Below are 12,993 nucleotides of genomic sequence, written 5' to 3'. Positions count from 1 at the left end.
TTTTTGTTTCCTTCCCTCTTTACACAGACCTTCAAGCCTCTGAGAAATCCTATGTTTGCATCCATTGGCACCGCTCACATCTAGGGTGGAAATCTAGGCAAATCAAACATGAGCTCTTCAGAGAAGATACCATCTCTTGCCATACCTCTTCACTTTGTACTGCTGAGTATTCATTTTTGTTCATTTCACATTGGGACTCAAGGCGACGTCCAAACATTAAATAAAACATGATTATTTCTCCACTTCCCATTTGTCCTTTTATAATGTTTCTTATGATGCAAATTCCTTGCAGCACTGCATTCTTCAAGGGCTTCCTAATGGTTTCCTCACTGCACCGGGTGGGATACTCTTCAGATACTCCTCTGGCTACTGTGTACTTCTTCGGTAGCTGTAAGGAAGCAAAGTGACGAGGTCCTCGGGGATTCAAATAAAAAGGGATAGCCCCACCTGGAGGAGAGATGGCTAAAAGCTCCCAAGGCACACAGTGTCACTCCTGCTGGGGAGCTGAGGGAGACAGCTCAGCCATGCGGTGTGCCTGTCAACTCATACTCATGCTCCTGGAGCAAAGCACTTCAGGGACAGGAGTGCACAGCCAGGAAAAAAGGTACAATAAATGAGGCACTGCCTCTTTTCTCTCACTTCTGTCCTTCTTCCTCCTCCAAAAATGTCACAGTAGATGGCCCATTTCTCTGAATAAATCACTGCAGATGAGTGAAGAACATCTTGTTTCATAGCACACATCCCAGAAAAAAAAAGGACCTTCCTAATGCTACAAAATTAAAACCTAGTGATGCTGTGGCCAGAGCGTTCAGCTGACACCACTCTAGAAAGCACAAGGAGGAAAAGGAAGTGTCATATAATTATAAGATTTATTTTACAGCTTGTTATGTGTTTTCAGTGCAAAGCTTTTGTGCTTTATGTGTTGGCAGGAAGTTTGCTAGACAGCAGTGCTCAAAATGTAGAGTAATCAAGCCACCAGCTGGCCCTGCTAGTAGCTTTTTTAGACGGCATTAGTGTTGACCATGCCTTTTAGATGAAGAGACATCCTGGGGAGCACATAATAGGGCAACCAAACATGATCAGCTCAGGGACTGTGGATGGGCTCTGAAGCTCTTCACCTCTCTATTACTGGTTCCATTTAGTTTGGTGACAGAAAGTCACTGCCACCTAATGGTTATTCCATGTCTCATAGGGAAGTCTATTTGCTTCTCACCTCGGTTCACCACCGGCTGAAACAAGCAATGAGAGCCACCACTGCACACACTGGCTGTGGTGTAGAATAGCCCACAGTCCCCATTCAAAGCTGCCTTTTTGAAGGAATGCCATGGAGAGTTCCTGGCGACTTCTCTCTGCAGATGCAGTCCACCTCCATCAGGAAGAAACTATTTTAGGACATCACTTACTATTTAAGGCACACAGTGTTACTGAATCATGAGGGAAGTCCAAAGACACAGGCTATTTCATTGGTTTGAACTATTCAGAAACTGCAGATTATTTTTGAAAAACACACACATGTATACCCACTTCTGTTCTGTCCAGGATCCATCACTTCGGCAACTTCACTGTGAGACAAAACTCATTCTCAAAACACCCACTCCACTGTGAGAAGAAAACGTAACAAATGCCAGGAATAGCCTCCAAGGAACAAGAAACTGTATCTGTATAATGATGGCACAAGGTTATGCTTTCCAAATATTTGCCCAGGTACTGACAGCCTGATAACCTTAAGTTTGAATGAGGAGAACATCCTCATTCTGCTCTCGAAAGGAGGATATTTAATTAACTTCCTCAAATGGCTTTCCCTGACAAAGCAATTCTGTAGCCAACAGTTAATTCAAGAATGGATTCCCACTGTCTCATGAGATACTTTGATCACAGATCCTTTTTCTCCTTGCTATCTTCTCTCCATTAAAAAACCCCCACCTGTATCCACACTCAAAGCAGTAACCTTTTGTCTTACAGAAGAAAATGACACAAAAATGCCCTGCTCAAGATTTTCAACTGTGGCCACTTGTGCCAAAATCTGCAAGACAACTGACTCGTTGCAATCCTGTTACTACATTGACAACAACTCAGAATCCCTTAAGCAAACTGCACGTTGTGACACACCTCCTGACTGATAGCAGAATCAACAGAAATTGATGCCAGCAACGTAGGAGGCATCAGCCAAGACATCCGGATGCTACGATGAGAGGCATGCTGGAAGTGTCACAAGGTGGCCTGACTTGAGACTGGGTAGACAAACACTCAGAAAAGCCAACACTCAAGGACTCAGAAGAACATCTGAGAAATGTAGCCTTCTACAAAACAAAATCATTTGCTGAGAAAGCAATAGTTAAGGAAATGGCATGGAGCAGGCTGCCCTCCTTTCTCCTCTGACTCAGTGCAAGCAGGGGCAGAAATTAAAAGAAATGCCCAAGCTTACATGTGGCAAAGATGTCCAGAATCATTTAATGAAACAGACATGAACTGAAGAAAGTTCATATCTCTCCTAATGCTCCTGACACTAGACCTACAGACATAAGATGTCTTGGGGCCAACCACAGCTACCACTGGCCTTGACATCAGTACACTGGCATTATCATCATATGCAGGAAAAGGGCACATACCCCAGGAAGGATCTTTAACTTAGGAGAAAGATCAAGTTTCCTATGTGGTCCAGCCACCAGTGGTGAGATGAAGCAACCACTGGGAAGGACATAAAGCCTGAGCACTTAGGCACATTCATTCCTGCAACACACAGGAATGGAAAAGAGAAGACATTTTTTTTCTCTTGGTTGTTGCTGAGGAAAGGCTGTGAGTGCCATCAGCTAACTGGATTCTTTTATCTCCTGGTTGACAGGAGAACCAACCTCAGGACACATGGTGAATTCCCATCAACTGCTCCCTGCCTTATGGTAAACAGTAAAACACCCCCAATCTGCTGGCCATAAAAAAGTGCTGAGAACTGAGGGGTTGAGACTATTAGCATCGAATGTGGTCCATGAGGGACAGAAAGATATAGTAAGATTGAAGATAATTCCTTGGAGCTAATCAGGAACCTGGCTAAAAGTCCATGGGGAACCCATTTTCTTCTTAATCTGTTTTGCATTTAATTGCTTCCTAATGACTATGTCCCTGTTTGGCCCCAATAGGTTGAGAGACTGGTGCTGCCATTGAAGCTTCCCGTCTCTCATCTGAGGCCATGGGTAATTTACAGACTCCAATTTAATGGCTTGCTGGGAATCCATGGAGAGCAAGTTAAGCATTATTTGCACTGGAGTAGCACCCAGCAGTACCTACTGAGTACCAGGAGGAGATCCACAGAAAAAAAGTGTTTTGCCACTCCCAGCTGCAAACTCCCATCTCAGACACATATAGAGCTGCATCGCCTCACCAGAGACAGAGGCACAGCAGCTGCATTCAGACCTCTTGGCACTATCTGCAGTCCTTGGCCACCCTATCACACACACACACACACACACACACACACCCTGCCTCACAGAATCTCTCTTCTAGCACAGCACCAAAACTGATTCTGGAAATCAGCAGCCAATTCATACATATGCTTAAAAGAAAATTCCAAACTCTCACTTTATGAAGAGGATGTTAAACTGGCCCCACTGGAAAGACAGAAAGCAAAGAGAGTATGATGAATGGCTGACAGCAACAGAGAACTATCCAGGGCAGAAGTTAGTAGAAGCAACATCTGGATAAGTATCCTTAATGCACAACACTTATTTGGGAGGGGAATTCACATCTTCTTGGCCCCATCCAGTTAGTAATCTTTAGTACCAATTCCAATGGGGCAACTTCTTAAAAGTGATTCTGAGCTAGTACAAGACCACAAACTCCCACAGAGAGTTAAAAGAGCTGCAAGATGGTAAAGATGTAGTTGCCATTCATTTAGAACTGCACTGAGATAAAGGGTTTGGTGTGCAATTGTCCAGGCCCAAAAAAATCTCCCATGACAAACTGATGCTTCACTAGTACAAGTTCTACAGGGATGTTGCTGAGGAACCCAGAAGTGCTGTCACTGCCAGCTCAGTGGTGGCACTCCATAACCCCTGCCAACAGCAGGACAGGCCTCCACTGGCCAACAAGTTTTACTAACTTGTGCTATATCTGTGCCTACTTCCTCTTATCTCCCAGGTCATGCCCCTTCATGCAGCCATAGGCTAGTGCTGGCCATGCCACATAGTCCTGTGCCATGCTGGCATGTTGTGCTTGCCGCTGGCTCTGCCACACACAGGGGCTGACTCAGCTAGTGTTGGCTGCCAACAGGGAGGGTGCAGCTCTGTGTAGCACCAGGAAACAGGGCCCTTTCTGGCTGCCTGGGGCACGGATTAACAAACCATCAAAACCTGCATGACAGACGTTAATGAAGCTATGGGGAGACACAGCAAAAGGTCAGGAGTTTGCAATGGCTGCTGCAAACTCTGCCAAATGATAAGCTGTTCACAGCACTGATAACTCCATAACTTGGGTATCACTTAAGAAAGCTACAAGCAGCCCTTCTGCAAACCAGATTTCAAAGGAACAGTGAAGCTCCAGACTCTCACACATCTATCTCCATTTTATTCCAGGGCATCAGTGCCTCTCAGCTGGGATGGAGAGATACAGCAGAACAGCTTAGCATCTTCAGGTAGGAGAGAATGAGAACAAGCTCAAGGAAGCCATTCTGCAAACTATTCCATATACACTAAGACCATACAGATGATGTGGATTTTCTGCCAGAGGAATACTAAACCATACTGGAGACCAATGTCACTGATTTCTACTTTACCCAACACTGTTTCCAGCTTTACAGTCCCTCCAAACTGAGAATCCCTGGAGAGCGCCACTCCATGCAGTATGACCACATCAGTGGCCTAAATCCTACACACATTAAGAAGAAAAATGAGGTTAAAGACCTTAATTTAAACATACTATGCAGACTGGTCTAATTTGGCACAAGCCATATTTCCCACTCCAAGGAGGCCTGAAGCTGGAATAGCAGAGAAACCCTGGCTACATACACCACATGCACTCAGCTAAAACTAGGTGTCATTCACAACTCAAGGTACTAGAGGGCTGTAAGCTGGAATAAAGGTGCAGCACAAGACTTGAGAAGAGCAACAAGGGTGCTTATCTTCCTTCTCACTAGAAATGTTTTTTCTAATGTTAATTACATTAGAATGTTATTTTCTAATGTTAATTACTGATATCAAAACACAACAATGTGTTTTTCACTGAGATGTACACTTCTTCACACAATTCTCATTTCCTTAGAGATCTGCAAGTCTGATTGATCCCTATTATTTTCCTTTCAACACACTCCTCCTACTTAAATCCCTCAGCTTTCATGTTATGGCCACTACCAAGCAATAAGCAGGATAAGAAAGCACTGCCAGGCCACTCTCAGCACTGACCTCCACATAACCAGTCTGGGCAGCACCGAACCAGTGGCAGAGTCCAAAAACATCTTACCCCACACACCAAGTACTTGAATCTCTACTGGACGTAAGTGAGCACTGGTTGCATGGGGCTACTTTTGCTAAGGGGCCTTCAGCATTGGCAATGCAGGTCCTGCAAGAAGCTTATCTAATATGGAGCTGTTATCTAATGTTGCTGTTAACAATTTGGTAGAAAGCATACTGAATTATTAAGCTGACAGCTTTACAGCAATGGCTTTGGCAACACACCTGTGCCTTGCAGTTTCCAAGGAACACAGTTCAGTGCTATTACCTACCTGTGATTTGAGGAATTCATACTCCTCTGTTCCATATGGGACACTTCGAAGAGAGGTGAGGTAGTCATAGGTGATAACTGCCGTCTGCAAATGAAACCAGAAATGTTGAGCAAGCTCTGCAGCTATCAAAACAATAAGACATCTGTTAAGGAGAATGTATGTAGCTTAGGCTTCAAAGTTTAGGCTCCACAGTGAAGTCTATGGTAACAGACTCATTATTAAATTAAATGAAAATATTTCAATTTCAATGAATGTTTATAAAAAACGGTGCAGGAGCCTCACTGATATGTAGCTATTAAAAATAAGCAACCCTTGGCACTCCTATACTATCTTCTATTCAAGGAGCTCAAAGCATTTTCCTAATCTCTGCACAGTATCTTGCACAGCAGACTCCATTCTCAGTCAGCCATCCGGGGCTTCCACAATAAGGTCTGCTGCTAGTAACAGAGGCCATGCAGACCCTGTTTGTGCCCCATCAGTTATCCCACGCTGCATCTTCACACCTCCAACCAGCCTAACCACCTCACTCTGGGTAGATGGCTCAACAGGGAACAGAATGAGTGAAGACAAGCTCACAGTTCAGCACAAGCAGCAGTACTTTTGGGGTTATTCAACTGCACAGAGGACCACAGGGCCAAAGGGTCAGATATCCAATTACAAAACCACCATATGAGTATCCAGCTAAAGCTTGTTAGCTAGACACAGACACAGACAATGAAATTAGATTCCTAAGCGCCTCAATGATTTCTGAAAACAGATCTAGGGTATTCCACAATTCCTATGACTAAGGTTCCTCTCTCCATAGTCAAAACACCCATGAATGGAAGTGAAGCATACAGGTCGTGTTTGGAGGGAGAGAAAGGAATGTACACCTGAAGGAGCCTGTCCACTAACCTGCCATTTGAACTTCAAGATCCTTGCCATGAAGAACCATTTGCGTAATTTCCATCAAAAGCCATTTTTCCTAAAATCTCCTGGCTGAAAGGGTAGCATCCCATTCTGGAACAGGATACTAGCCCCACCTTTCATCAAAAACATGCCCAGGAAGGGCATAAAGTACAGCTGATGTATCATGAAAACCAGGGAGGCAAGGGATTCAAACTTGCTTTGAGACAAAGCCAGTGGAACTGATAATAGGGAAACACTCAAAAGCTCAAAAAGCATCCAAGAGGGGACTAAGCTGGGAATCGGTTACAAACACACTCCTTTCTTGCAGAGGTTAGGTTTCTCATGTTTCCTGTTTTCCAAATTGTAAACTGAGCACAGCAATTTTTTTTCCTGGTTTTTCAGGCTGTCTTGCCCCTGGTGAACTCAGAGCTGTACAGCTACATAGAGACCATTCAGAAGAAAAATTTTTCAAAGTATCTTCACAACCTCAAAGAAAACTTTGAAGTGGAGGGAGGTTCAAATCAGCCTTGCATGAAGACTTGAGTTGGTTCTTATTTTATCTCTGGTCCACGAGGGTAATTATCACCTCCAACTTGAAAAGAAGCAGCTAACAGATTGGCCTGTATTACAGAGGGAGAGGGAATTAATTAAACGGCTGCTAATTACATCATAATCTTAAACACTAAATTAATATTATGATGATCCTGATGATAGGCAACTCTGACATTGCCAAATCCCTGCCAGTGCCTAAGAGATATTCCAGTTACTGCACAGAATGTTCCTTCCACATAACCAAAACAACTGGGATGCTCTCAAAGGAATATGGTAAATGCACAACAGCTCTGCCAGGTTTCTAATTTCACCAGAATATAGAAACTCTCTGCAGCATGATGCTGCCCACACCATGAACTTCACTCTCATCCACGATGAGTGCTGTCATTAACATTACAGTGTGAGACTGAGGCTTGGAGACACAAAAAGACCTACAAAGTCAACCAGTCCCTCTCTTTACAAATGCCAGATTACTTTAATTATCTTGTATCCTGTCCAGTGTCAAATGTCCCAAAGACTTAGGCTTCGCTTTGTATCAATGAATTCTACACCATACACTTCCACTGCTTCTAAACATATCCTCAGATCTTACCAAGTCATGGTTCCCTCTGAATAGCTGTCTATCCATACATAACCAAGAGCCAGTTCTGTAAACTGAGGTTTAAAAAGAAATTTTCTGCTATGAGCTTCATCAAGTTTCTTAGGGAGTCTGCAAAGAACTACTGAACCAGCATACTTAAAATACAAGCCAACTGAAATCTTTCTAATCAAACTCAGATGAAATCTGCCTGGAGTCTCATAGTTACAGGTCAAGTTTCTTAATCCTCATGTGTTCTCATGGTTTCTCTTTTGTTTTGTTTTCTTTGCCATTCCATAGCTGTTTTTAAGTTTTTGTGTCTGCTGCTACTGAACTTATTAGCTCTTAAGAATCACAGTCTCTTCATTGCAATCTGCTTTTGCCTGGCTATGGTCCAATGACTAAATAAAGCATCCAAGTAAGAGGCCTGCACAGGTCTAGACTGAAGGACAGATACTTTAGGTCCATGTAGATGCCCCCAATATCCAATACCAAAAATCACCTGTTTGCTACCGAGTCTTATCTTTAATTTAAAAAAACAGCAGGCCCTAAGCTGAGCTTCTTAGTAGTAAACATGTCTGCTCTACTGGCTTCCCCTGGTCCATGGTTTAGGAAGGACAGCGGGTCAGGCTGCCTGTGCTCAGACGACAGCTGACCTCTGAGCGTCCAATAAGGAGCAGGCCCTAAGCTGGGAAGGCAGAGGTCACTGGCACAGCAGGACTAAAGAATCTTTCAGAAACCACCCAACCATATGCAGTCGTATACACCAGAGGAAACACAGAATTCAAAGAGAGACAGAACGTTCTTGTTTGAAAAGTACCCAGACACAGATTTAAACTCATGCTGCCATCACCTGCAGAAGCCTGAGCACTAGTAACTTGTTTTTTTTGGGGTCACTGCTCACAGTTATGGGTGCAGAACCCTCTAATGCACTCAACAGCAGGGCCAGTGAAGCGCTTTACAGCCAATGACTTGTGGCTTCCCTGAAGGCAGAGAACGCGAAAGTCAAGCATGTCTGTAGATTTGCCAGCATCTAAACCAAAGAAAATCTCCTTTCCCCTACTTTTTATTCACCAGGAAAGTAATCTCTCACCATCACTCAAAACACAGCATAGCTTCATCACTTCATACTTCTCACTTATTTTTGTCTTAAACAAAAGATTGCCACAAAACAGTGGCTTCAGAAAGACTGAGAAACACTCGTCAAGCAGGCAGAACTCAAGGGCAGACTGGAGAGCTGAAAAGCCTGAACAGCAGATTCTCCTCCAGCCACAGTAAACTGTATTCCCTCTCCATGCCTCAATTTTCTGCACTTTAAAAGGGAAAGAGCTGCACCCTGTTACCTGGCAGTGCTGCCTTATGGTTAGGGACAGAGCACAAAGCTTAGCACATACTAGGTAAGAAGGAAAGATTACAGTTTGTATTTCTGCCTTCACCCTTTCAAAATAAACATTCATTTTTCACAATAGTTCATGATGCTGCATGCACGTGGCACCTGAGCCAACCCACAGAGCTTGTTTCTTATTGCATCTGCCCTCAGGAGCTGACTCTCTGTAAAACTCATTAATGAAGTGCTCAGAAGTCATAGAAAATGCAGACAGACAGCTGCTTACCACTGGGGGTCTGTAAATGATGGAGACTGTGGCCTGAAGTGACAGATGTATAATGCAACTGAGGTACAGGGAGACTGATACCCCCTCTAGAGTCTCTGCTCTCCGTGTTCCTGGCTGCTCATAGATTCAACAGTGAATATCCCCAAGGAGAAGGCAGAAGCCTATTTGGCTGGCAGTCTCCGTTCCCAGGTTTTCTGAGAAATATCAGTAATGCTAGGCAGATTTATTTTAATAGTATTTATTTTACAAATCTGGAAACCACTCCAATCTCAGAAGTATGTCATCTCCCACCCTCACTTTACTCAAAACATCAGTCCTTCTCCCTCTAAATCTCTCATACTAAGGGTCATAGGGCAATGGCTACCATTGTTTATCAATACAACAACCAGGATCCCTAAAACAAAATGTTGCAATTTAAAACGCGGCATATGCAGAGAAGATGGTTTGAACTAAGTCACTGTTAAAGGCCACAGGAGATGGGTGACTGGGTGACTGACCTTGAAAGATTGCTGATGAAGATGTGGGCCCAAAGTGAGCCCTTGCTCTGAAGGTCCCAACCTATCCAGGGAAGCAGAGACAGCTCTCTGCAGTCTAGTAGCTCCATTTGTTTCTTTCCAAAATGTGGAAACAACAGCTCTATTCCTTACGTGCTTTCACGTCTCTTCTCCCCACCTTGTCAAGAACTTGAAGAGCTAGCTCCCTATGGACCTTCTGACTTCCAGAGCCAGCTGCCAACTAGAAATGCAGAGGGAATGCAAGAAATCACAAATTCTTGTGAACTTCAATTCCCTTACCCATCTAGGAATCTTCCTGCACATTACTATGGTAAAACTTACTGTGGCAATGGCTCGGCCCACACGAACAATTCCAAAATCATTAGGATCCAGGAATTTGTTTCCATACATATAGATGCCAGAAGCAGCTGCTGTCAATGAGGCAAGTTTCAAAGCCCTTCGCGCCATGACTGCTGAACCCTGCCGAGACACAAAACAGCAACTGTAACATCTAATAAGAACTTAGTGATCTGATGCCTACAGCCCCAAAGGACCTGACAATCCAAGTTTTAATTGCTCCTTTCCTAATGACACACTGCTAGCACTGCCCCCAGCCGAGAGCTCAAACTATCACCCAGCAACTGAACGTAAGCCATTCGTTGCTATTCCAAACTCAACAGTGTCTATGGGACACAAATCCACAAGTAACTCCCTGCTAGACCTGCATCCACAACAAAACATTTGTTCAGGGTCCCAAAAGCTTTTCAAGGAGAAACAACAGGTGGACAGAGAGAAGGCAGCATGAGATCACCAAAAGTCAATTCTGATCCTAGCAATAGGCCCTTTCTTCAATGCAAATTTTTGAAAATACCACAGCATAAGCAGATTGCAAGGGGATAACAGAAGATATAAAAAGGCAGGGTTTAAAAAGAGCTCTTGCACCATGAAGAGCACCCAAAACTTGTTAGAAACTCTGCCAGGCTAGTTCTAAAAGCTCCTCACTGCTGACAAGGGGTGTAGGAAGAGGCCAGGAGGTTGTGTGCGACTCCAGCAGTCAGAGAGTAACACGTAATGCAGGGCATGGGGGACTTGATCAGAGCAATCCAGCGAGACTTGTTTTCTCATAATCACTGTCCCATTCAAGTGCCAGTTCCTGCACAACAGATATCTGCAGGAACTAACAGCCTATTCCTGGCTCTGTCACAGGCCCAGCACAGGCCCGAAGTGAGACACTTCTCAATCACTTTCTCTCCTGGGAGACAAGGGTGGGGAATGAACACATTTCCTACATTAAGCACTTTGAATCACTGCATTCATTGTTTGCAGTACATAAAGCACTGTAAACATGTAACTCGTTACATGTTATATATATATACATATATATTACAATTATTTATGTTACCTTAAAGGATTCAGACATGAAAAAAAATAACAAATTAGGTACGTTTTTCTTTTCCCATGGGTGGTATTGGACAGAAAATATGGTTGACCATTCTTTCTGCTTGTACCACAAATCAAAAGGCACGGTGATCTACACTGCAAGCTCTCAAGAGCACCCTTGACAGAGTGCGGGCTCTTACCCTATCAAGATGGAGTCCTCTAATCCTCCCACTCCTAGACTTGACTGAGAAACTTTCCTACTTCTCATTGCAAAGCTTTAACAGGGTCAGTCTGGCTTCTGCTTTTTCTCTTGGAAGCCTTGTAACCAAAAAACACATGGTGACACAGGTCAAGTCTTTCAAAAACAGTTCACAAGAACACAATCAGCAAAATAAGATAATATAACACAAGAGACCTCTGTACACAAACCTGAGCCAAACTTTATTATTTCCTTTTATTTCTTTACAAGGCCTAGGTAACTGCGAGGCAGAAAAGCTGAGACATATTCTGTCAGTGCCTGTCAGAGCTGCCTGCAGCACCCCAGCTCTTTCCCCTGTCAGAATGGGTAGCTGACTGACCAGGACTCCTTTGAATCTACGATCAAACTGTTGCCGTGGGAGTTAGGTGCTGAAAAAATCTCCCGAAGCAGTTAATTAGGGGTGAGATAAGAAAGGGTTTATTATGCCAAGGCAAAGATGTTACAAGACGCACTCAAAGGCAGTGCCTGAGATGTTACATTTTATAATGCCATCCATCCAATCCCAGATGTGTCCACCCTGTGGCCTTAACTCTGGACCGCCCTGGGTCCACCCCCTGAGAAATGGGTCTGGGGGCTTTCGGGATCCCCTGTTCATCCCATCTTCATTTTCATCAGAGCACAAAAGGTACATAGTCACCCAGTTTTTGACCGTGTTCTGTAGTTTAGGCCCTGATATGCTGTTCTGCCAACAATCTAGGCCTTGCCTTGACAAAAGACTAAACATTTCTGCTGTATTCGGGGGTAGGGGTGATATAGGGAGCATGGAATGGGGTAAGAGGGTTAAGGAATGTGTAAACAAGGGTACTAGAGGGAAAGGGACAAGGGAGGGAGGGTTGCTGCTTTTAAAATCTACTTCCACTACTTATAAAACTTACAAGTATTAGAAAAATAAAAACCATTAGGGGCTTAAGGCATCAAAACTCAAGAGGAAATAATCCTGGACCCTTCACTGCAGCCAAATGAGCACACACTTCCCAAAAGAAAGCTGCACTCCTCCCCCTGCCTCACTGGAATTCTAGAAACTTTGGGGCTTTTTCCTGGAGGACCAATCTCGTTTGTACAGACATCTCTCGTATCCTCCATCACCTTCAAAAATAACTTTTTCCAATGTGTTTTAATTAAACCATTTCTGCTCATTGCACATTTCTGTAAAATTTAATTTCTTGAAAAGTGAAAGGTGCAATGACATTTTATTAACACACAAAATACGCCTTTTTCATTATTTTTTCCTTCACTTTCTCGATTACTAAAAGAACATTTTATTGAAAGCAAGATGCAAGTCCATCTGTTCTTACATCTTATTTCTACCTGAAGGTATAATTTGCAGTTTGTGACATCACATCTACTGCCATACCCACCAGCTGTATGTCACAAACAGAAGATAGGAATTTGAGGTAGCCAATAAACAGGCAGAGCAGCTGAATCCTTCAGCAAGAAAGTTCCTGCTTTCATGCTTAATGCATTCTACCAATAAAAAAGGAATAATTAAACCCCCTCCAATATAAGGTACAGAAATGAAA

General features: G+C 43.6%; 1 protein-coding gene across 3 annotated transcripts in view; it reads right to left on the bottom strand.

Moving 5' to 3' along the window:
* The window catches only part of ADCK1 (aarF domain containing kinase 1), a 77,143-nt gene extending 65,239 nt beyond the window's left edge, over positions 1-11,904 (bottom strand). The window contains exons 1-4 of one of the 3 annotated variants that reach the window (XM_018082916.2): positions 11,415-11,904; positions 10,177-10,314; positions 5,711-5,794; positions 146-388 (exon numbers count right to left, since the gene is read on the bottom strand). In XM_018082916.2, coding sequence (XP_017938405.1) covers positions 146-388; positions 5,711-5,794; positions 10,177-10,302 — 453 coding nt within the window. In that variant the 5' untranslated portion in view covers positions 10,303-10,314; positions 11,415-11,904. The remainder of the gene's footprint in view (positions 1-145; positions 389-5,710; positions 5,795-10,176; positions 10,315-11,414) is intronic. The other 2 variants (XM_008924946.3, XM_018082917.2) reach the window with 2 other exon arrangements.
* Between the last annotated feature and the right edge of the window lie 1,089 nt (positions 11,905-12,993).

The sequence above is a fragment of the Manacus vitellinus genome, unplaced genomic scaffold (assembly GCF_001715985.3).
Source record: "Manacus vitellinus isolate BGI_N305 unplaced genomic scaffold, ASM171598v3 scaffold_6_pilon, whole genome shotgun sequence".
Taxonomy (NCBI): domain Eukaryota; kingdom Metazoa; phylum Chordata; class Aves; order Passeriformes; family Pipridae; genus Manacus; species Manacus vitellinus.
Note: the sequence above shows the minus strand (reverse complement) of the source record. Positions and strands in the feature narration are given on the sequence as shown.